The sequence below is a fragment of the Seriola lalandi genome, unplaced genomic scaffold (assembly GCF_002814215.2).
Source record: "Seriola lalandi dorsalis isolate HSWRI2012SDOR001 ecotype SW California unplaced genomic scaffold, Sedor1 jcf7180002054360, whole genome shotgun sequence".
Lineage (NCBI taxonomy): Eukaryota > Metazoa > Chordata > Actinopteri > Carangiformes > Carangidae > Seriola > Seriola lalandi.
The window spans coordinates 867427-891790 of record NW_019524913.1 but is presented as its reverse complement, the minus strand read 5'-3'; the positions used below and the strand labels follow the sequence as shown (position 1 = coordinate 891790).

The window sequence follows — 24364 nt, the reverse complement described above, 5'->3', positions numbered from 1 at the left end:
GGGGTGGGGTGGCGGCATGAACTAACATGAGACGTACATGTCCCTCTTCATCTGCAACTAAAGGTTTCACCAGCAGCCAAAAAAGGCATCATAGTTCAACGTAGTCCTGACGTCATTTATCACTAATTCATCAGCTGACAGAAACTTAAATAATGTTTTATTAAAAGAAAAAAAAAGCATAGCTGGTTATAGTTATATTGCTTCTTATAACTTGCCAGGATTAGCTTGTTCTGCTTGGTTTTCTTTAGCTTTTATGTCGTCACAAAATTATCATCATCATCATTATTATTACTACTACTACTACTACTACTACTACTATGCAACTAGTTAAGCAGTCAGCAATCAGTTCTTGTTGTATGGTATCTTGTCCTCTGTCATTAACAATGACATTTTAAAGACAGTTTAATTCATCCAATAATTTAAACGTTTACTAATGAAAAATAATCAGGAGTTAACAGGATTTTATCTTGTAACTAAAAAGACTAATTGCCTCATCATTGCGAAAACGTAAATTTGTTATGCTTACAATTTCCTTCTTCCAACCACAGGAGAACTATGATACTGTATTAAAGTAACTACTTCAAACTGTATCGAACTGGATTCACTTCATCTCTAACACGTCCATATTACCATCAGTGCAAGAAATATTAGCTGAGGACAAAAGGCAAAGTAAAAGCTTAAAAATGCAACAAAAGACCTGATTAGCCATTTTATCTTCAGTGAGTGTGTGACATTGATACTTTACCGTGCTGCTCTCCACATGGCTCTTTTCTCTGCCTCCAGAGCCCGTTTCTCAGCAGGGGACAGGTCCTTGTCAGGGGCCACAGCCAGCTCAGGGCTCTGCATGCGAATTCTCTCTTGATGTCTGCGCTCTGCTTTGGCTGTGCGGATAGGAGCGGCCGACTCCCCGGGGTACACTGGGATCAGACTGACAAGGCAGAGGAGGAGAAATCATGACTACAGTGACAGAAAGAACGGCACACAGACATTCACAGACATGATACTGTACGTTGCCATTACCCAGTCATGGAGTTGGGCCTCTGCTCAAGCCTGAAGCTGTCCTCCAGTGAATTCCTCTGAGATTCTCCCTTACCATCAACAGAGGAGGGTCTACGCACAAGAGAAAGAGTTAGCTGAAGAAATTAAGAAAAGAAAATGATGTATAAAGAAATAACAATATACAGTTTCTTACCCTGAGCTGCCACAGTAGCTCGGTGGTGTGACGTTGTAGCTCGGTGGTGTGACGTTGTAGCTCGGTGGTGTGAAGCAATGCTGAGTTGGGCTGGACACTGGCTCCACTTTATACTCCACTCCATCCAGCAACACCTTGCCGCTGGCCTTCATCTGAGCGACCTGCTTAGCCAGATCCTCCTCTTCATCCTCCTCATCTTCGTCCAGCAGGTACTCCTGCGCCCGCTGCTCAAACTTCCTCGCTGGCGTGAGATGAACAGACGGGCTTTTAAGTTTTGAGGGCAGGTCACCCAAGTGAGAGGTTTTATTAGTTATCAGCACGGACGTTCAAGGAGACACACTGGAGGATACATACCTTCTTCCTCCCTCATTTTCTTAAGGTCATCCTCTCCAACAAGAGAAACTCGAGGTTTGGGTTTTTCTGGAGTCTGCTGTTTCACGTCGATCTCAAAATACTTCTGTCTGTCCCTGAAAGATCGCTGCTCTGGGCTGTCCTTACCACCAGGAGAGGGACTCTGTTGGGTTACAAGAAAAATCAAGGGCAGAATACAAAATGATGCAAGTTAGATTAGTGCTGAGATGAGCACCTGAAATATTCACAAAGGAGAAGACAGCAAAAGAAATGCCTATATTTGCTGCTAAAAAGTTGATTTTTATTGCCATTTGCATTGTTGCAGAGCCATTTGCCAAAATCACAAGAGACGCTACAGAAAAAAGTATCGCGGACAAGAAGAAAGAGAAAAAATTCAATCAGAACCCAGCACCATTGAGCTGATTTAAGGTCAAGTAACTGGCAGTTCCATTATTGACAGAAGTAGCACGTCTGACTCTCAGTCTCAGAGAGAACAGACACCACCACCGGTCAAGCCAAGCACACCACAGCCCAGAAGAAGAACAGGGCTGCCCAAGCTGTGGTGGAGGCGGTTGGTACCTGCAGTTCCACTGACGGCCTGGAGAGGCGAGGCACTGCTGCCAGGCTCATATACTCCCGACGGTCAGATGCGAGGGAGGGCCGAGGGGAGACTTTGCTAGTCAGACCCTTACCAGCTCCTTCCTGACCATCTATGTCATCATCAAACACCTCGTTGTTCAACTCAGGCTGAAAAGGCCACAGAGGTTGTCACCAGACTATCAGACTAAGAGCCAGGATTTTCTACAGTACACTCGGAACATATCTAGAACCTGGAAGCCATCTATAACTCGTGCATGTGATTTCCTAAAACCTTTTAGAGCAAAACTAACTGTAAACAGACAGTAGCAAAATCTGATGATGAGATCACATGCGCTTTTACTCCTCAAATATAATACAACACCTACTTTTTTCATTTTAGACAGCTGTGCTTTTATTATTTCTGGGTCGATATGTGTACTCACCTCTGGAGAAGGCTGCTTTGGGTGGAAATTGTTCCTCACACCAAACAGGTCCTGCTGGGGAGAGCAGGAAATAAGGAGAGTTAAAAATGTTTAGGAACCTCAGACTCAGGAGAAGACAGAGATACAGAGCAGGCAGACTGATTAGCAGCTGGGATACAATATATAAAAAAGAGGATTGAATATTAGTACACGAGCCACACATGGATGGACGAATGGACCAAGAGTCAACAGCAGTATGACAGATGATGGCACTGGAGTACAAAAACCAACGATGAAGGCATTCCACACGTCACAGCACGTCACAGGCCCCCCGACAGGGTGCAGGCTCCTTATAGGACAGCCTGCTCCAGTCAAGAGGGGGCGGGGCGAGACCAACCAATCAGCAGAGCATGCTTGTGTCATTGTGACCCGGGCGAGTCCGGGCAGCATGGCCTACCTGCGGAGGCTCCAGCACTGCCAGTGAGCGAGGCACGGCGGCAAACGCCTTGTATGCCTGCTTGACATTCATGGGGAGCTCGTCGGGCGAGGTGGGGGAAGGGGCACGAGGCTGCAGGTGGGGGAGGGGGGGACGGGAGGGCATGGAGGATGGGGTAGTCCATATGGTAAAAGGAGGCGAGGGGAAGAAGAGGAGGTAGGGAGGACAGACAGACACAGACATGGAGGAGAGGGTAGACTATGAAAAAAACCAGCAAAGTTGAAGAAGACTGTGGAGAACAGGTGAACAGCATGGCAGCTGGTTTCATGTGAGAGAGGAGGGAGTATGCCAGAGAAAGACAGACAGTAGGGCTCGGAAAGTTCAAAGCCATGACAGATTTTTTTGTATGAGCACCTTTGTGAAATAATTAGGAAGATGCGAGATGAAATCATAGGTTTGTCACTCTTTACCAATTCAGTTATGCTGCTTGCCAAAAAAAGAAATGAGTGAACATTTCAGAGAGCTGCAATTATGAGGAGTCAGGTGGGATGCTCCGTTTGCAGGTGTAGTTCAAACACCGATAACCTCCAGGTGTACCCGGGGTTCAAAGACAGCGCCGCCTGCACAAATGCAAGCTCTGCTGTGAATTCAAATACAAGTCTTCCTTTCTTTGGTTCTCATTTAGAAACAAAAATCATTCTTGTGCCATAATTATCTGTGTCTGATGTACAGTTGCTGGACACCAGCTTTTTGGGGCTGTGCAGTCACAGTGCGTGGCACAGAGCTGAGAGTGGTGGAAAACAGCCCTACGTGGTGGTGAGGGGTCTTACAGAGGTCTGGGAGTTGAAGGGGGAGGGGCCATGCTGGAAGGGGTTGGGACTGTGGCCTTCCGGAGTGGCGGGGGAGGTACTTGGCCGCACACGGCCAACTGGCTGGATGGCACCCGGACGCGTCTGGAGAGAAAACACATGATATTTCACATAATGAAGAGTCAAACATGCAAAACTTTAGCATGAAAGACAACTCAAAATGAATGGAGTCAATGGTGGAAATGCGCCTGATCATAAATTACCATCAGATTGGTCTATGGAGTTAGGATGAAAATTTCTTTCACACATCTGTCAGATAAATATTTCCTAAAAAAGGCCAATATATATTGGCTTGATATATTGGTTAACTACTGTGATCGGTCCAGCTCTACTATGTTAAGTTATTTGCTGAGTGGCTGATTTTCAAGCTCCATAGACACTCACTGATGATGAGGCGTTGTCCTTGGCAGTGGGAGTGGAGGTGTAATGAATGTTTGCCTGTAAAAAAATAAAAAATAAATAAATAAAAATGACAAAATAAAATAATGACAATGAAATAAAAATGCATAGATCTCCACCTTCTATTTGGATTTCAACAGTCATTAAATTTACACAACTGTTTCTTTAGGATGATGCCAGGCCAGCAATGCAACACCACCAGGATTTACCTTGAGCCAATTTGATCTCTAATTCTTCTCATTGTCACATTTGAACTTAATTAAAAATAGATAATTAAGCTCAAGGAAAATTTGAATTTTTACTTTGTTATCATCCTTTTAAAGAATATTAATCCACAGCTGGTCAGTTAGAGACATGAAGGACAATCAGTCAAAACTCACTGCTGCTTCTCTAATGACACACCCAGTCTGCATGAGGCAAAGCATCAGTAATCAGCTGGTCACAGAGAAGCGGTCACATGCTTTTCAGACTGGCAGACATGATAGCTGAACTAGTTATTGTCTCTGTGTTTTATTAAGAGATGCAGGGCTCAGAGCAGCTGACACGTGTTCTAAAAAAAAATCCAGGCCAGAGCAGACTGGGCCAGAGACCCACTTACGAAGCGGGTCTCCCTGCCTGCCAGGGAGCTGTTGGAAGAGTGGTGGCTGGGCTAAGGGTGGGAGGAAAGGTTAAAAGGGTCACCTGTAAAACACCTTCTATTGTGCTGGAAGTGACTCATGGAAAAGCAGGGAATAAAATGAAGAGATGATATGAAAACAGAATATTTATAATAGCTGCTCACCGGCTGGACAGTGGGAGAGTAGGGTGCTTCCCTGATTGGGCTGTCTGTCCTGGTGAAATCAGAGGAAGGAGCCTGGAAAATCAGACCAAAAACACACTTAACGGCTGCTCTTACTTTGAGTGAGTGCACTGAAAAAACAGTGAAGAAAAGACAAAAGCAAGTTTCACTGGTTAGTCCTGTAGTAGAATCATTGTACATTAAATTCAACCAACAACAGGCTCCCGCTGATAAACATGCACTTTACTGTGCGGTTTGCGAGTCGTGTTCCTTCGTGACTTACGACCCTCCTTGCAGCTGTTGGGACACACATTCCAGTCAATCCTGACTATGAAATGACTATGGGCCCAAATACCTCACGAGGTGCCACAAGCTCTGTGCTCACAGCAAAACCACGCACCAGTTCGGCTCCTTATTACACTGAGATTAATACACTCATACCTGGACACACTTCCTCAGAAGAAAATGCTTCTCCCCATGAAGATTTGCACCGACAGAAACGTGTTATTTTCTCAGACTAACTATTCGAAACCCAAAGAAGTTCAGTTAACAATCACAGAAGAATAAATAAACTATTTAATATACACATTTTTTTAAATTTGGACATTTTGTCCTTTAAAAATGAATCAAAACAATAATTATCAACATTGTAACTGTTGCATAGTTGTTACTATGTGGTGCTTTAGAAACACAATCAAAAAAAAGCGTGACTGTTAAAAAGTTAACACTTGCTTCATCCATCTCAAGGGACACAATAAAGCAAAACAACAAACTGTGCAGTAACACACCATGCTGCCTCCAAACCACACGCAGGCAGGCGGCTTGCCTTGCTGAACAACCATGGCTGCAGTTGGCCTGGTTTCCCGTAGCCCACAGGAGGCCCCGACAGGATCTGCTCTCCAACGGGAAGGCCTTTTCCTTTGCGATTGGCCACCAAGAAAGGGTTTTCTTTGAAGCAGATAGGCTGAGAGTCTACCAGGCACTCCTCTTCTTCAGGTGCAAATGTTGTTGAATTGATGGTTGTGGATGAGCCAGCACTGTCAGCAATGGAGCTCCCATTAGGGGAGAACTGGGATCCAAGAAGATAATCGTGCTCTGTGTTTAGACTGGGGCAGGACTCGGGGTCCATGTGGCTGAGGGGTGGATGACCTAAACTAAAGCCCAGAGGCTCTAAAGGGGCTCCATACTGGGCCTGCAGGGGGGCCTCCATGGGAGCAGTCAGAGGAACAGAAGTAGAGAACTGAACAGAAGCAAAGGAAAGAGGAGGAGGACAGATACAGTGAACTGATAATAATAAAGGAATGACAGGGAAAAAAGATGCACTCACTCACACACTCATACAAAAGGAAATTATCACTAATTGAAGGTAAAAGAAGAAAAGCTGGAAGTTTCAAAACAGAGGAGAAACTGAAAAGGGAGGTTCATAACAAGGAGAAGAACTTTTCCTCTGTTGTCCATTCTTTCAATTAGTTTTAATTAAATTGCTTCCAACAAAGGAATTGCTGAGATTGAGTAAAATTATGACAGAGTTTAAGGAGGCTAAAAACTAAATCATTGATTTCCAAGTTGCAATGCACCAGAGTTATCCTTAAAGAGCAGTTTCGAAAAGTGAGGAAACTTTGATCATTGGGGTCAAATTGAGAAAAATAAAATCAAGAAACATTTAAGGAAAAATAAAAATAATAAAAGTAACCTCTTACATATGACCAAATAAAAAAAAATGAAATAAGTTCAGACTCTACTGTCTTAGTTTCTGGTTTTATAAATAGAAACTTGACACACGCGTACGAGTTACTCACATCACTAAATCTTTCCTGAAGCCTTTCAGATAAGTTTCTCACAACTCATCATTCAAGACCTGGTGCGCTAAGCGACTGGACATAGTACTATAGTTAAGGCTCTTGGCCTCTGCCTTAAATAACCATATTATCAGAGCAGCGAGACATTCAGGCTCCAGCACACCTTCACCTCCTACTGTACTTAACAGACAGACATGAGGCAGACAGCTGATGACATGAGGACAGAAAATATACAATGTTTGAACCAACCCATGTCAAGAAACCTGATACTCTTAGTACAAACTTAAAAAGGTGTCATGTTTATCTACATACCTGACACCTAAAAATACACGAAAACATTCAAGTCAATCCAGAAAATCAAACATGCAAACTACTTTGGAATTTATTAGACGTGACCCCGATATATCTGGTGATAATCAAAATAGTCGGACCAAGAATACGAGCATTGTGAAGCACCAATGTGTCACTACATGCTGACTATAAGAGTCGGTGGTGTGATGAGGGTCAGTGGGATGGAATGTGAACGAGTGCCCTTTTGGCTCCGACACAGACTGTGAGGGACAGCTGGGGTTCTGGTGTGACAGAGGCAAGCGAGGCTGCTAGCTCACCAGCATGCCAGCATAGTGAGTTAGCCATGCTGGGAAAAGTCAAAAGGGAACCGGGAACTGAACAACTGATACTTTTACTTGTGCAACGGATAGTTGTAGTCTTTAGTTTTGACTGTCTGAATTTTAGTTTTAACACCTGTAATACCAGTAACAAACACCCTCATGCTGAATTGCTTACCAGAGGTTTTCTAAGTAACATTAATCATTGTAAAAATCACTGTCAACACCGACCACCGACATAAACCTGGGTGAATAAATAGTCGTTGGGGATTCTGGAAATGCTTTCAGAACATCGGTAAGTGGTGTTAAATTACACTCTAGGTTTTTTAAAGATGAAAAATAAATGTATTTATTTATCCGATTTTTCACTCTGTCTCTTGATTATATGAGAGACACAAACTGGGGCTAACTGCACAATAAGCTGCAGTAACATTAAGCACCTTTCAGACCTGAATCCTTTTATGTTAATCTGATGGCAATTTAATATTGTATGTTGGCTTCATGTCTGAATAAACACCCTGGTCACCTTTTCTGTGAAAGTAATGATGGCAGTCTTGTATTGCTAATGTTTAGACCACACTTATTTTTCAAGACAAATTAAACCTTTTTAAAATAAATCAGCTCAATGTTCCTCAATGATCCTAATCCTACATTACCAATAACCATCTCTGCTGTTCATCATAAAAAAAACAAAACAACTTTAGTATGAACTTGAAGGCAGCCTTAGTGGGTCACTATGATACAGTTTGAGCAGGGTCACGTGTGCTGGAGAAGCAAAGTCATTATAGCGGTCGAGTGGAAGTTCACACAACTTACATGTAGTAATAGTTAATATAACTTAAATGTCTCTTTGAGCACTACGGGACAATTTATTGTTCCTTTAAAGTTTGAAAATATGTATTTAAGAGAACAGAATAAAAATGCGTAATCGAAACAAAAGAGAACAGAACTTGTGTCAAAAGCCAAGTCAAAAATCATGAAATCCTCACACCCAACAGACACACAGAGAGGGACCGACATCAATCACAGACAGAAGCAGGGACAAACACACTAAAGAGGAAAGAAAAAACAAAAAAAAAAAAGCTAAAACAGTCAAATCTTGCCCACTGAGCAGCTTTATACTCACTGTAGGACGGTAACAGGACAGCACTGTATGTCCACTCAAACTTACTCCTCCCAGGACTTTGAGAACTCAAACTGAGACACTTGTCTGTTCCTCTTAGACAACACCCTCCCTCTCTGTCTGGTGCCCCACCCACCCAAGAGACTCCATCCAATTCTGAGCCAGATGCGGGTTTAAAATATCGCAGAGGACAGGCTGGTTGATAGTGGACAGCTGTCCCCCTTCCCCCTTCTCACCACTCTCTTACACACTCTTTATCAACCAGGACGGTGCCTGCCCTTTGGCCACGCTTCCTTTGTACTGTACCTCTACTTTTTTTAAGTTGTCTCTCTTTTATATTTCTGATCTCGATTCTTTCCAGATGAGGTTGGTCTTCACATTCTTTTTTCCAAACTTCTTGATAAGTCCTTGTTCTTCATGTTGTTTCTTTCAATCCATGTTGGTCACGTTTGTTCTTGTTAACTGATGTAGGACAGAGTTACATCACACTGACCTGATATGTTGTACGGGTTTGGCCTTGGAGCTTGAGGTTAATATCCAGTAATGTTGACTGGGGGGGTTACGCACGTGGAGGGGAGGTAACATTCCTGCCAACTGGTTGGGTATGGGTCACTCAAGAGTTTTCCACAGACATAAACATGAGGGATTCCATGACAAAGTCTATTCTGAGCTTTGAAGGCCATTTCCAGCATAGCCCACACAAAAATACAAGCAATCCACAACTCAGAGGAAACGAGCCTTTTGTGTCTTTTCAAAAATTTTGAAAAGTACGACCAACATTATTCATAAGAAGGATTTATCATCAAAACTTTACGTACTGTCCTCAGACATTAGAACACACACACACTTACCCTGTTGACCTTTTGCAGACTGGTGGTGGGCAGTGCAGCCAGGGTTTTGTAGTCAAGTTTTAGAGGTCCAGTGCTGATGTTCTACAGGGAAATAAATAGAAAACAGAGGTGAGAGGTGGTTTAGGCTGAGGGTTTATTACACAACAGGCATCTATTCAAAGTGAATTAGTTTAACTGGGAAAGGCCATGTATGGAAGTGTAGAGACTCGTTCCTACAAGGTTAAGGATCCACACTTTTATGTTAAATGTAGACCAGCTAAAGAAATTCCCCAACGTGTAATGTGTTGTTATATTTAAAGGAAAGTCGAGTCAAACCTCGGAGTTGATTCTTCTTCACTGTCTGGCCTTTATGGACACACGATTGTGACTTTGATAACTCACCCAAAGTGGACTTTAAGGATAGTACTTCATTGTCTCACAGTTCTGTGAAACAACACCCTACCACCACCACCAATGCAAACCCTTGGGTTTTGTTTAAAAAGAAAAAGAAGAAAAAAGAAAGAAAGAAAAAGAAACAAGGGCGTTTTTGGTCTCAACACCAAGCTTTCAGCAGGACTAAACTGTAGGAACCTGCCCCTCTGCTCTGTTGAGGCAAATCTGCCAGTAAGTAAAACTGAGTCTGTGGTGTTTTTACCTTTATGTCACCTGAACACACATTTGTGTAACTCTGGGCCTTCTCCAGTAAAACCAAGCCAGTCTGAATAACGCTCAAGCCTGATTAATTTAAGAAAACCAAAAGAGAAGATTCTATTTTCCCTGAAAAATACAGGGATAAGTAACATGGTAAAATCCTGTGGCAGCAGATCTGTGGTGTTTGTGGTGAAGCTGCCGTTTTGTACAGAAGGGAGAGTTTGTCTGAGGACCTGCCATTGAGGAGTGTCTCACCTCAGTCTCCTCTTCAAGCAGGCGAGTTGCCTCCTCACGCTCCAAGCGCATTCGCTCCTTCACCAAGAAAGGAAGGGAAGGAGGAGAGTACAGAAGGGCAAGACACCCAACCACACAGCCACACAGTAATGCGATGAGAGGTGAAATGAGAAGGTGGATGATTTAGGAAGTGTTACAGGGGGTGAGGTGGAGAAAAATAAAAGTGGAGGAGGTGATATGGAGATGGGATGATTTGATGATTTCAGATCACACCAAACACACCAAAAGGTAAAGGAGAGATGAGAGAAAAAACAGAAGGGAAAGAAAGGATAGAATCCACACAAATTAAAAAGTACTCTATTCATTAGCTATGGGAGCAGAAAAAGCATGCAAGACGGGACATTGTAGGAATAGTTCTGTCAAACACAATATCCACATAAGGTGCAGAGGAGAAGCTTCATTCACCCGATAACAGACAAACCTGAGCCTCGAGTTTGGCATTTCCCTGAGCTATGTTGTAGCAAAAAAAAAATCTCTTGTCTTACTGTATTTCCATCTATCTGCTGATCTGACAGAAATAAAATTACCTCTAGCCTCCCGACATCAGTAATGGATTTTCAGTTTCACTTACCACTTTCTCCATCTCTTCTCGTTCCCACTGTGATGTCTCTCTCACCATCTCTGACTCCTGGAAAAGAGCAAGATTTAAGATCCTTACAATCCCAGTAAATGATTACCATTCATCTTGTAAATCTTAGCGAAAGCACTGCTAGCCGGAGTAATTCAAACCAATGAAATTTCCATATGAATTATGCGTGTGCTCTGATAAAGGATATATGTCCAAAACCTCTAAACTGAAGTGTGCAGAGGAACAACAAAAACTAGCCTTCAACAAACCAACAGGCCGCTACATTCCTTTAGTTCGGGCAGCCTCCCAAAAGCTAATCTGGGCAAAATAAACAACTGTGCTGGCGCTTTCTGGCTGCTCTGGCGGAAAGATGGGTATGTGTGGTGTGCATGGTTGGAGTGAGTCATTCCACTCCGCTCCACCTGCTAACACCAAACTGCTGTGGAAGCACAGTGGTGGTGTAACGGAATCGCTGAACAAAACATTTGATTCATGTGTTGACTTGAATGGCATTTGGTTGATACCAAGCTGCACTGTGGTTCCTAGTGTACGAACCAAAGCTCCGCATTGCTCTCTTGCCTAAAATTAACTGCATATACGATGTTGGCATTCATGACTAAGTTACATCAGCTAAGATGAATAATCACTGTACCTTCTGTATGATGTCCATCTCCTCTGGGCTCAGGTCTCGGTCTATAGAAGAGATGCTTTCCATACTGTTCTTGCGTACAATGCCTGTTGCAAACGGGTTGGCAATGATGCCAGGGGATGCCTGGAAATGAACCCAAACAGAGTTTTGTTTAAAATTTTGATTTAAATTGAACTTTTAGGCAATGATTTAGCATCAAAACTGCAGGTAATACTTGCAATTATTAGTTTTTAAAGTAAAAGTAGTCATAAAACCCAAATATTCTCTGGTTCCAGCTTCTAAAATGTGTATATTTTGTGCTTTTTTGACATATATCATTGTTGACTCTTATATTTAGTTGAATATATATAGTATATTTATAGTTTTGGACTTTTGGTTAAATTAAAAAAGATGAAGATGTCATCTTGGGCTCCTTTTCCCTCTTTTCTGACATGTAGACTATGTAATGAATCAATTAATTGAAAAGGTAATAGGCAGATTAAACAATAATGAAAAAATAATTAGATGCAACCTTAAACACAATACTGAATCAGAGGTCATTCAAATTTATCCTATGTGATTAACAGTTTACACAGTGTTGTATGTTTACGAGTGTAAGTGAAAAGAACCATTTGGTCAAAATCCAACTCCTCGTCGGGCCTCACCTCTACAGCAGCAACTTTGTGTGGGTCGAAACCGTCACACACCAGCATGACCAGAGAGTCTCCCACTGCACGAAGCACTCGCACTGCCTCTGTGTGCGTCATCCCCAGCAGGCTGTGGTTGTTCACCTCGAGGATCCGCATGCCCACCTGCAGTCGGCCGTCTCTTGCTGCCGCTCCGCTTGAACTCACCTGTTTGAATATCAATCAATAATAAACAAGTGGTTTAACCCAGGGTGTGACTAATGAGAATGCTGCCTATATTAACCTAATAGTAACTCCAATTTGGGCCCATGCATTACTCCGTTAATGGTATCTTTTCCATGAGTCTTAAAACTTAAAAACAGCCAAGCCTCTAAATACGTATTTCTCAATAGGTTAGTGGCTTTAAATAAAGTTGACTGTCACATATGAACTCCTGTGTTGTCCTACCAGCTGGCTGTTACAGTTCAAGTTAAAAAAAGGAGGATCTCTAGGCCCCAGTTCTTTCAAATGTGGCCAAAAGGCCTCCAAATGTTTAACAAAGAAATGAGAAGTTCAAAGTCGTAATACCTTGGAGATGAAGATTCCCTCGTCCGTAGGGTCAAAGGGGTTTCCAGCATGCCCCTTTGCTCCTCCCCGAATACTGATGCCAAGCTTCTCCCCCGGCTGCTTTTGGATGACAATTTCCTGCATCCCAGGTGGTGAAGGATCCCTACGTACTAACATACGAATCTCCTGCTTGTTGGCCAGCAGGGCTCGCACAGCCTCTTGGTGAGTGGCATGACGCAGGTCAATGGCGTTCACTTCTAATATTCGGTCCCCGACACGTAGTCCACTCTGACATGCCAGACCATGAGGAATCACCTGATGGGGCACGGAGAGTGAGACGCAAACCAAGGTAACAGTGGAAATAATCCAACATATTTTGGGAGAGAGAAAACATTTGGAAAACAATACTTCACTATTCTTTCATAATAATACCTTTGAGATGAACACCCCAGGCTCGTTGATGCCAAATGGGTGACTGGCATGATCACTGCCTCCCACGATGCTCAAGCCAAGAGGGCCACCTGACTTCACCAGGATCACTTCCTGTTAGGATTGGAGGTAGGAAAACTTTTGTGCAAAGAGATTTTAACAAATGCAGACTCATTAAATTCTACTGCAGAACAGCCAACTGAAATGTACAAATTCATGACTAAGCCTTCTTGTTTATAGCAGTCATCTCTCAATCTATCTACTTTTATAATTTGTCTAACAAACGCAAATCAACCTGTTTCTACTGCAGGACATGTTCACAGCTCTAAGCAGCTAAAAAGCAATATCTTTGCATTATTGACTGGATGGGAATGATACACCTGGTATAACCAGGCTACAACCTATAGCACACCATTACTTAAATTAGGCCGAGCCTTCATACCATGCACCATCTTCTCTGGAACTGGACAGCATTAAGGATGAGGCGGGCCAAATAAACAAACATTAACACAGAGTGCTTCTACCGCATGGTCTAGTAAAACTAAAAAGCCATTTAGCATAAGTGCTGAGGTCACTTCTAAGGGTCTCACCTCGATGGGGTACTCGTCCTCCATCCGACTCAGATGGTTCCCATGAACGGAAAGGCCTTCCTCTTCCTGGTCTGGAGAATCTGAGGGTTCTGGGGGTGGAGGGGAATGGGCACGTGCCCGGGATTGACCCGGAGAGCCCCCTGGTGCATTCAGGTCTCTCTCCACCAGGAGGGCGATGGTGGGGGAGGTGCCGGTAAGGAGCGCTACTGCCTGGTCATGTCTGGCCTCTGTCATGTCTACACCATTGATCTGGATTGACAGTAAAACCAACCACGGAGGGTGTCAGCCCACCAGGACGCTCTGAGTGACAACGGGCCACATTTGCCATTGGCACGGTGAACATTCGTCTCTCATCAGAATCTACATCTCATCTCTCAAAACTATTTCTCAGGATTTACTGAACATTTACAACATTGTGATTTTAATTCGAGTGAGTACAGTTATTTGAAGAAGAACCCAACACCTACACAGAGCAACAGGAATAGGCAGAGAAAAAGAGGGAGCAGGGGTAACAGCAGGCTGCTGCAGGCAATTTTAGCTGGTAGAGCTTCCCAGAGGAAGAGAGGCTATGAGCAGGCAGAGCTATTCCCTGAAATTAGTATATTAATGCTTGTCTTGCTATCTTTAAAACGTAATCAGTAAAACACTTTCCCACCCTCTTGCCTTTGTTTACTTAAAACAAAAGTAGTAGTGTGTAGTTTGTCCAAAAAGTTTGATTTTAAGTCAACAAAGGCAATCAGGAGAGTCCTTAATCATCTGCAACTATGTCATGAAGAAAATATTCAGTCATTAGTTTTGTTAACATCCTTTTATAGAATTAAGAGAGGGGGCAGCTTTCAGGCATGCAATCTTAAAAACTGTACATAACTGGTCCAAAGTGACAAGTAGAGGTCAGCACTGACCCGACAGTACCAGCTCTTACCGTCGGCTGAATCGCTGCCGTGGCCGCTGCCATGGTAACAAATGTCTACCATGGCAGCGGCCCGACAGGCTCAGCCCACTCCACCCCAACACCATCTCCCACCACCAAGCAGGTAAGGAGATGCACTTAATGCATTAGTGAGCATGCAGAGGGAGGGTGTATGAGAAAGAGAGGAAAAAAGAGGCAGCCTACAAATAGACACGGAGAAGAAAAAGACAAAAGAAAAACTGCCGGAGGAAAGAGGAGAGTAAACCCGGGAAGAAAGCAAAGTTACAATTTCAAAAGGAGCTGTTTCACATTAAGCATACTTGAGGAGTCATCATTGGTGGCTTCAGAGTAATAGTGAATGACACAATAATGGATAAAAACATGCAACACAAGAGAAACTAGTACACTGACAGATACAGGACAGCAAAGCCAAGCTCGGAGTTTGATCAGCGAAGGAAACTAAGGAGCATAAATATGTCGTGCAAGAAGCTTAGGAGCAATAAATATAACGTAAATACTACACTTCTTAACCAAAAGAGCTACACAGTATGAATCTGAGGAGACATTAGTATGAGGACTTTATTAGTATGCTGACGTATGCAGTTATTATGTGGTTAACATGGAATCTAACCCAAGTTAGTCTTATCTCTCTAAGACAGGGCCAGACTTAACTTGAGTAATGAAAGCAGTGTTGTGGGCGCAGTGAATACAATTACACAACTGCAATGAAAATATTCAAACTTACAGAAAAGATGGCAAGGTTTTCCTTTACATTGCGTTAGCTGAGGCATCCTCCACAAAACTGAGAGGAGGCCCCAGATCTTGAATAATATAAAATAAAATAACTAAGAAATAATAAGCCTGTTTTTTTAGAAAGCCAAAACACTATTAACTGTAACTCCTATAAAAACATTATTGTCCAATTATCAGGATGTACTGTGCTTATCAATACGAGTCATTATCCATTCTTAAACTTCAACTGGATTTAAAAGGTCGAAGTGGAAAATGACAAATTCTGGGTCTTAAAAACAAAAAATATTCCTGTTCCCACATTTGTGTAGACAGTGTAAAGGAAACATTTCCTATGTAGTGTAGGGCCCAGATGGAGATGTGGGGGCGATGGTAGTACTCACAGAGATCACCCTGTCGCCTACACGCAGTATGCTGTCTCTGTGTGCTGCTCCACCTTCTGCAATGCGAGAGATGTAGATTCCCTAAAAAACGGACAAAAGAATCATGTTTACAACTTTTAGGAACAAAGAGAGGTTGCTAATTAGACAGGGTCGGCGGTAACGAATCTTGTGCAACGGGCTGCAATCCTGTGATGAATCAGTGTCCTAACTGTGAGCTATGTGGTAGGGGAGTTACCATTCAGTAAGCATGTGATATCCCACAGTGAGGACCTGAGCCAAAAATAGATTCCTTTATTCATTACTGCTAGCAGGTTTTATATTGGTAAATGTGAGATACTAAAAGCCCACAATGCCACAAATTTTGATATAAGGTTGTACACAAACAAACAAACAAACCTGGGCATACATTACAACTGATTAACAGCATAGTATTTTATCATTAAGACTCATTTGGACTGAGCTGCACAAGCGGCTCATTAAAAAGTAGAACCTCTGAGAGACAGCACCCCCTTTGCACAGACAAATTGCAAACAATTTGTTAAACCAAATAAAATCCATCTGAACTCCTAGTGTTCCACACCAAAACAAAATGTGCTAACACATGCAGGAGCAAAGTCTTCAGCACCGTCTTCTCACACCAACTAACAAACAACCGAGTCACTGCATCCATTTCAAAAAAGCTTTTGAAAAAGAGGCAAGACTTACAGTCAGACCCGACTAAATCATAAGTTTATGAGTACTTTCCTTTTTGTGGGCTCGGTGAGCTGCATGTGTTGCGATGTAGTATTGCGCTGGCCCAAATATACACCTCACACCGTCCAGTTACATTGAACCTATCAAGTGTCAAGGCTGGCTATTCATATCTCCGTCTCCCTGGTGATGACTGTAAACGCAGATCCCTGTGGCTGAGACAGTTACTGCAAACACTTTGTGACCTAACTTCCCAACTTCAAGACCATACCTGTTATAAATAGGCCCTTTAATAATTGCCTGATAAATTGTGTCTGCAGCTTTAGATGTTTTCTTCGTATCATCTTTCCCCTTGAACTGAAACCTATGATCTGAATCTACTACAGACTTCACTTGGATGCAGTTGTCAGATTTGCACGTCAATGGGAGGCTTTAAATATTAATATGTAAACTGTCCGAGGCCAGGGTCTAAAGCAGACAGTGCCTTCTTAATTTGTATGTAAATGTCATGCTAAGATTGGCTAATAATTCAATTATGTCTGCAACCAGCCTTTGTTTTCATTACTGAATAATCTGTCAATTATGTTCGATTGATCATTTTGTCACTAAAATATAAAAGATTGTGAAAAATTCCTTTTGTAGTTTACCAACAAAATGATTTTGCCATATTGTGCAAAGAATATAAATATATTGAAAAAGGTTTTATTGACATTCTGATATTGGTTTCAACCATAACATCCAAATGCTACCTGAGACCATGATGTAAACAAGGTGCTTTAGTAGGAGGAAGCCATCAAATACGTAGGTGTTTAGTGACTGAAGGTCAACCATCTACTCATTACCTCATAGTCTCAAATCTTTACTGGGAAAAACATGTCATTTGTCTTTGAAGCCCTGCCTGTAAACAGAACAGATGCATTTTGTGTCTCACCGTGTCTCCTGTGCGGTAAGGCGTGGAGCCTTTGCCCCCTGCGATGCTGAATCCCAGCCCCTTGTCGTTACGGATCAGGCAGGTGGACAGCCGCTGCTGAGGTCCGCTGGGACTCGCCTCCATGTTGAAGGCGATGCCACTGCTGCGTCTCTCCCTGGGGAAGTAGTCATCCTCCGGCCTCAGTGGCGTGGTGGTGATGGCGTTCTCCGGCTCCACCATATGCTCCCGTAGCACCGTCATGGAAACTGAAGCACCAGAGCTACGGAGAGCCTCCACCGCTGTGTGATGTTCTGCTTCGTGGAGGTCTACTCCATTCACCTGAGACAAAAAGATAAGAGAGAATGACTTACATGAAGTGTTCTTTATTAAAAACGTTTCTATAAAGCAGAGGAGAGAGTTACTAAACACAAACAGGCAAAGTAAATAGAAAATGCCAATGTTTACACTCAGGTCTTTACCTCTAGGAGTTTGTCTCCCACTTTAACCCCTGCTCTGGCTGCAGGACCCTCTTCAGATACTCTGGAGATGAAGATTCCCTGCAGACACAGTCAATGCAAGAAAATTAATTTATAAATTCTACGACTTTTGACGTATTGAATATATACAGATTCCGGTTAAAGGTTTTACCTCGTCATCTCCCTTGTAAGGCGTGGATCCTTTCCCTCCAGCAATGCTGATACCCAGGCCGCCTGTTTGTCGTAGGATGGTCAGGGTGTGCTGCAATTTGAGGAGGCGGGAGTCAGCACAACTACTACTGAAAACCTGCCAATCACCACTCAGCTCAGGACAGATTGAGAGGGAAGTGAGCCCACAATGTTGTTCTTTTCATTTTGATGCATTTTGCCATTTATTTTCACATCTTTGACTTTTTGATTCTAGTTGTGGGGGATTTCCCTCTTTCTGCCAGAAGGTGGCGTCAATCTTATCAAAATGATGTAAGGAGAGGCTCTTTGACTTGTTAGAAGCCTAATGTCAATACATGTAGAAGGTAATGTTTTTATGCCTTAATTTGAGATTGTATGAGTAAAGTTGCAGCCAAATCTGTCATCCACTAGCTCCCACATGACTGACTTTAGACTTCAAACATAAACTGAACAAACACACACTTTGTGAAGCCCTCTTCACTTGGATTCAGAGGCTAGACCCTTATAGAAAACATACTGCACAATGTGGATTGTATATGTATGGAAGAATGGACTTTAAAATGTGAGGTAAAAACTAAATAAGTTGTAACAGACTGTATAATATGTGTACTTGCAAGCCATGCAAAAAGGGGGAGGGATAGAGACAAATGAGGGACAGGTGGAAGGAAAATGGGAGATGTCAAGAGTGACAGATGAGAGGAGTGTGCTGTCCTGGATGTGGAGACGGTTTTGATGACTGTAGTGGTGTTCAAACCCCAGCGTTTGTAATAATGAGGCAAATTTGTTCATTAAAATGTTCAACTGCTCTGTAACAGTGAAAATAAATGTTGATTTCTTCATCAAGACTAAACAGCACAAGAGTGAACAGTATCCATACACAATCATATACAATACTCCAAACAAAAACATGCAGAAAAAAAAAGAAGATGAAGACAAATCTACATGGGATTAACAACACCATTTAGTAAAGTAATGGTAATAAATATCAAGTATGCCATTTCTAGTATGCATCATAGGAGTATAACTTTATGAAAAATAATATTAGAATGCTATGGAGAAGCTTCTTCATCCATCTGGAGCTCTTCTGGTTGGCAGCTGAGTTACATACCATCTCTGTATACCTGTATATCCCAAAAAAAAAAAAAAAAAAAAAAAAAAAAAAAAACACCTGGAGGAAGCAGGTGACATGGACGTCATCATCACAGAACCAGCCCATTCATTCCAGGGCAACACAGCATGGACAGGGGATGAAAAGGAGCGAAGCAGCAGAAGCAGAGGAAAGGCAAGAGAGGCACAGTGTGGCAGAACCAGACACTAGACTTGGATTTGTACAACTCTGTCGACAGTTTTAAGCTCTGTGGGGCATTGTGGCGTTCCCCCGACAACAGACATAGATCTATGAAGTTGTTGTTGTTTTTTAATGTTGTCATTAGTTGTATGTTCACTGTGACCCCTGATGGATAAAAAAATATGGTTGATCACTTCTGCAATGGATAATGTTGCAATGGAGGAACAGCAGAAGACTACAGTGGCTGAAAAACACCTGCACAGATAGAAACAATGCCTGTAACTTTACCTTTCTATATTGTCAATTTATGAATCCGTAATGAATCAAAATCTTAAAGGTGGTTAATAGATCATTCATTCATGATTGCTACAATCTTTCGTGGTAGCAAGAACAATCTAACTAGCAGGCAAGGTCAGAAATTCAATCTATTCAAATATACATAAACATAAAATATGCAACTATAGCTCCATGCTATACATTCCTAATCCAATTATTTATAACCAAAAAAGAATAGATAAAAAACAAATTTCCTTAATTTTCAACAATTTATCAACATATAGAGTTAGGCCAGTTTCCCAGGATGCACTCCAACCCTGACAATGACAGCTGTCCATCAACGAATTTTTGAAAACTACAGTTTTACATCCACAGCGTTTGTGTCTGAACTCCTGCTGTCCAGTGGAGAAAGATACATTTAAATATAATATGTATACTGTCCTTTTGCATCCAGGTTGTGCCACACTGCCCATAAATGAGTTGTGATTAGGGGGTCCCTAGTGATTGGCTTGGATTAACCATGGATATCTGAGGGTATTTTCTCCACCTCTGAGAACAGGTGGGTGAATGAGTGGGTGAGTGAGGGACACAGAAAAACAGACTGGACGGGAAAGAGTAGGTACAGACCTCTTCCTCCTCAATTCGAGCAGGTTCAATCAGCAGATTATTGACTTGATCAAATGACACCCCCTGTTAGGACAGGAACCAGCGAGAGGCATGCGGATTAGTCAGGCCAAAATAAAAATACGCTCATACGCACACAAAAAGAAAAAACAAAACAAAAACACTTTCTCACACTTTCCATAATCTTCACCAAACACACCAAACACTCCACTGTCTGCTTGCAGGTTGTGGGACTTCCAAGTCCACTGGAGTGGACCACCTTGAAGCAGAAGCGATCCCACACTCACTCCCCAGCCACCAAAAGCAAATACAGGCAGAGATGGAAAGACAAGACCAAGGAGCTGAGCTACAGTGCAAAACACACAGTGTAGAGAGAGCAGACAAAAGAAGGCAAAAGCTCCCAAACCAGAATAAGCCCAGCCTCCACACCACAAATAGCAGTTTCCTCCAGGAGCAAGGCTTAATTTAGACAACAGGCCTACTTATGTAAAGGACTGCAAGATGTTATAGAACAGTTTCAGCCTAAAAAAATAAACATATCTACAAGATGACTTTGCAAAAGTAATTTACACAAAGTTAAAAAAAAAAAAAAAAAAAAAAAAAAAAAAAAAAAAAGTCAAAGAAAATAGGTGAAATTATTAAAAGAAATTTGTCTTGCAGAATTTGATTTACAAGAACAAGGAAGAATCTCACTATCTATAATAATTTAAACATCCCATAATAGATTATTAACATATGACACAAAGACTCGTTGGATCTCACATTCCAGCTCTGCCAATACATGTTCTGGTTGGTCTGAAGTCAGCCACACAAACAGACCCACATCCATAAACGCAAAACAGATTTGATGAGATGATGATGTCTGATCAGTGTTAAAAAAAAAAAAGATTTCTAAAATTAGCACGATAAATCAACAGATCTCATTTAAGTTTCCCCGGATACTAATGATCAATAAGGGGACTGATTTTCTTGAGCAGACTTCACTCACTCCATTCTCACACACACACACACAGGCACGCACAGTGTTATAAAAGCAGAGTGTGAAAATGTAATTATTCAATTAAATCAGGAGATGGCTGATAATATGGTGAGAAGTTTAGTACTGAATTGGGCCGATGTTGTGCAAGAACGGCTGAAGTCAGCTTGCAGCTGCTTGTGCTCATATCTGGTATGTTATCTCCATGTAAACAAAAGATCAAGATGCAATCTTGTGTGGTCACAGAAGAAAATTAAATGGAACTTCTCTGTTCTTTCTTCCAAGTATGAGACAATGTTTTTACATCCATTTGTTGGTATCACATAACGTGCGTGTGAAGCTATTTAAATGTTGTAAGGTTTATGTTGAGTGTTTGTGGGTTTTGGTGGAGGACATCTTGTCTTTGCAAGACAGAGCAAAGAGAAAGCAAAGTTCTGAGGGAGCCATTCCGAGCCGAGAACCTGGTGAGTTTGTGGTTAAACCACAAAATCAACTCCTGAGTGAGAAAAAAAACCCCTTGATTTACAACACAAAGGTGGACATCTCTATCTCCACAATGACCCTGCATGCAATGCCACATCCTTAATTAGTGCTAGCAGCCCACTCCAAACTGAATGCAACTTGCAAGGTGATAAGGGCAGTCTATGCATACAGTATTAAATGTTTGCATAGAGGCAATGAGCAAGGCAAAATATATTCAATTTAAATATATTCTTATAACATAAATAGAAAATTTGCAGCATAACATGAACTAATAAACTTATTTACTGTGTTATGTACCTATGATACAACTTCTACACTTATATATACATTTCACATTCACATCTGTGTACAAATGCAGGTGAGAAAAGTAATATTTTTTATTTAAATGTAACATGTGTAACTATTTCTACCCATCTACCCCCCCCACTTTCCTGATCTGCATCCTATCACTGCTGGGATCTCTACTTTACCTTTACTTGACTGGAGTTGGCCTGTTGCCGGCTGTCCTCCAGCTCCTCTACTCTGTGATGGTGCTGAGGGGTGCCAATACTCTGCTCTTCCTCCTCATCCTCAGCAGCCTGTGTCGGAGAGTTGAGGCCGTCAGGACTGAAGCCCTGCAGCAGCGCGGCCACAGCCTCGGGCTTGGGCAGCTTGGTGATCTTGAAGTGCTTCTTGTAATGTGGCGTGTCCTTTCTGATCAGACGCTGCTTCTCTGCAGGAAGAGCTGGCCTCTCGTCTTCCTCATCACTCCTCTCACCATCTTCCCCGTCCTCTTCGTCGTCCTCATCCCCACCACGGATGATGGGCTCCTCTGCAAAGTGCACAGTGGGCTGGAGAAAGGGAGATTTTAGAATTTGCAGACCGAAAGGGAAACCACAGATCTTTCCTTAAGCAAATTTATCAAAGTGAAAATTGTGCATCCTTTTAATAAATATATCCTCTAATGAGAACTCTTTTCTGTAGCCAAGTCTGAAGACTGAATTGACTGAATATTCACCTCAATGTACTCCACCTCCATCTCATCCAGCTCTTCCTCGTCCTGAGGGGAATGGCCATCCACAAGGTCCTCCCTCTGCGAGGTGGCAATCACATTTTGTCGGCCTTCATGGGAGGTGGCTGATAGCGTGCTGTTGGAGGCCTGGGAGTCATGGCTCTGGTTGGAGAGGTCACTGAGCCGTTTCTCCTGAAACCAACAAGTTTTAGTTCATTAGCATCAACAACACAGAAATATCACCCTACTTCTGCCTTGTTATCTGTCTGTTTTATTCAGTGTACAGTGAGGCCTGCACAAAATTGTTAGGTTTAAAAAAAAAAAAAAAAGATATGTTACAGTATGTTGAATGTACCTGCGGGTCAGGGGACTCTTCTTCTCCATCAGGTCTGGATGTGTAAGCCTCATTCCTCCTCTCCTCAATCACCTTCTTCATCACCTTCAGTTCACTGGGATGTGGTGTGGCTCTGCGCTGAAGACCCTGCGGCAAAGGAAACAAATTGAAACCTGCTTTTGACAACAAATGAGTGTCAGTATGGAGCTACTAAAAATACTTTAGTCACAGTAACAACCTTGATCAAGCACAGAAAATAGTCAGATGACGATAAAAATAATCCACACTCATTTGTACTTGAATGTTTGCTCAATTATAAGCACAACAGCTTCACACATAATTAGCTCGATGACAAAGATGTACAATATCATGATGATAAGTAATAGGGCAAAGCATAAAAATTCTCTCAACAGAGGGACACGAAGCAGACAGAAAAAGACACTGCAGCCGTGAGTTTCCTCACCCTGCGCTCTGCAGCAGCCTCATCATCCTCCTCCTCAGCCTTGGTCTCTTCCTGGAACTGAATGACTGACACACGGTTCAGGTTGCTGTCTGTCCAGCTGTCATCCACACTGTTTTGTAGCAAGTTCTCTGTGGAAAAAGAAGGAAAAGTGCAGAGAGAGGAGGATGTCAAACTGAGGTAATAGCTGTAGATTACTTTAGAATGAACAGCTTCGAGAACAGATTCTGTGAAGTCTCAGTCATACAAACACATATGGGTTATATGTGGTTTTATGAGCCACAAGTATTTAACTAACTAGCTAAAATCTAAAACCTATGCAAAATATGAGCCATTTCCTATCTGTCTAATAAAAAACAATAACAAACCGATTCCAACTTCACATTTTATTAACAAAGTGCTACTCACCAAGGCTCGGAGAAGGCTGCTGGGGGAGTAAATAGCACGTCAACACCTTCTCTCCTGTTCGCTCATCATCCTCTGTCTGGAACTTGAGCATCGGCTGTGACTGGTTCTCTGCGAGCCACATGGCCTTCAGATTGAGGTTTGTCAGGGCAAAAGGCAAGTTTTGTAATCTGGACAAAAGAAGGGATGAGGTGAGATGAGCCACAACTCTTCCGTTTCAGGAAAAAATAAGATATGATCCACCTGATACTTGTATAATCTTCAATAGTTACATTGTTGGTCACAAAACTGGTGGTAAAAGAAACTCGGTAACTGGATGTATTAAGTAAGCTTCCATACATTAGGACATATATTTTTCTCACAGGGGAAAAAAGGAGGAATAGGAATAGGAACAGGAATAACCTCCCTTCTCTCCCTTTGACAGTGATGCATTTGCCTGCAGTTTTCCAATACATAATTTATATAACTTAGCACCACAGC

General features: G+C 42.3%; 1 protein-coding gene across 19 annotated transcripts in view; it reads right to left on the bottom strand.

The window, feature by feature from the left end:
* Positions 1 to 24364, bottom strand: part of scrib (scribble planar cell polarity protein) — a 64239-nt gene that overhangs the window by 8046 nt on the left and 31829 nt on the right. For 6 of the 19 annotated variants that reach the window (XM_023408370.2, XM_087174535.1, XM_087174539.1 and 3 more), the window contains exons 11-39: positions 23888 to 24054; positions 23483 to 23610; positions 23041 to 23166; positions 22692 to 22877; positions 22165 to 22524; positions 20239 to 20301; positions 18031 to 18120; positions 17862 to 17939; positions 17404 to 17721; positions 15783 to 15863; positions 13740 to 13988; positions 13153 to 13263; positions 12742 to 13035; positions 12193 to 12381; positions 11552 to 11671; positions 10903 to 10959; positions 10293 to 10349; positions 9408 to 9488; positions 5030 to 5101; positions 4847 to 4897; positions 4234 to 4287; positions 3811 to 3933; positions 3002 to 3112; positions 2566 to 2619; positions 2123 to 2290; positions 1547 to 1706; positions 1193 to 1433; positions 1021 to 1110; positions 746 to 928 (exon numbers count right to left, since the gene is read on the bottom strand). In XM_023408370.2, coding sequence (XP_023264138.1) covers positions 746 to 928; positions 1021 to 1110; positions 1193 to 1433; positions 1547 to 1706; positions 2123 to 2290; positions 2566 to 2619; positions 3002 to 3112; positions 3811 to 3933; positions 4234 to 4287; positions 4847 to 4897; positions 5030 to 5101; positions 9408 to 9488; positions 10293 to 10349; positions 10903 to 10959; positions 11552 to 11671; positions 12193 to 12381; positions 12742 to 13035; positions 13153 to 13263; positions 13740 to 13988; positions 15783 to 15863; positions 17404 to 17721; positions 17862 to 17939; positions 18031 to 18120; positions 20239 to 20301; positions 22165 to 22524; positions 22692 to 22877; positions 23041 to 23166; positions 23483 to 23610; positions 23888 to 24054 — 4062 coding nt within the window. Of the gene's footprint in view, positions 1 to 745; positions 929 to 1020; positions 1111 to 1192; positions 1434 to 1546; positions 1707 to 2122; positions 2291 to 2565; positions 2620 to 3001; positions 3113 to 3810; positions 3934 to 4233; positions 4288 to 4846; positions 4898 to 5029; positions 5102 to 5852; positions 6267 to 9407; positions 9489 to 10292; positions 10350 to 10902; positions 10960 to 11551; positions 11672 to 12192; positions 12382 to 12741; positions 13036 to 13152; positions 13264 to 13739; positions 13989 to 15782; positions 15864 to 17403; positions 17722 to 17861; positions 17940 to 18030; positions 18121 to 20238; positions 20302 to 22164; positions 22525 to 22691; positions 22878 to 23040; positions 23167 to 23482; positions 23611 to 23887; positions 24055 to 24364 lie in introns of all 19 variants that reach the window. The other 13 variants (XM_023408354.2, XM_087174543.1, XM_087174529.1 and 10 more) reach the window with 13 other exon arrangements.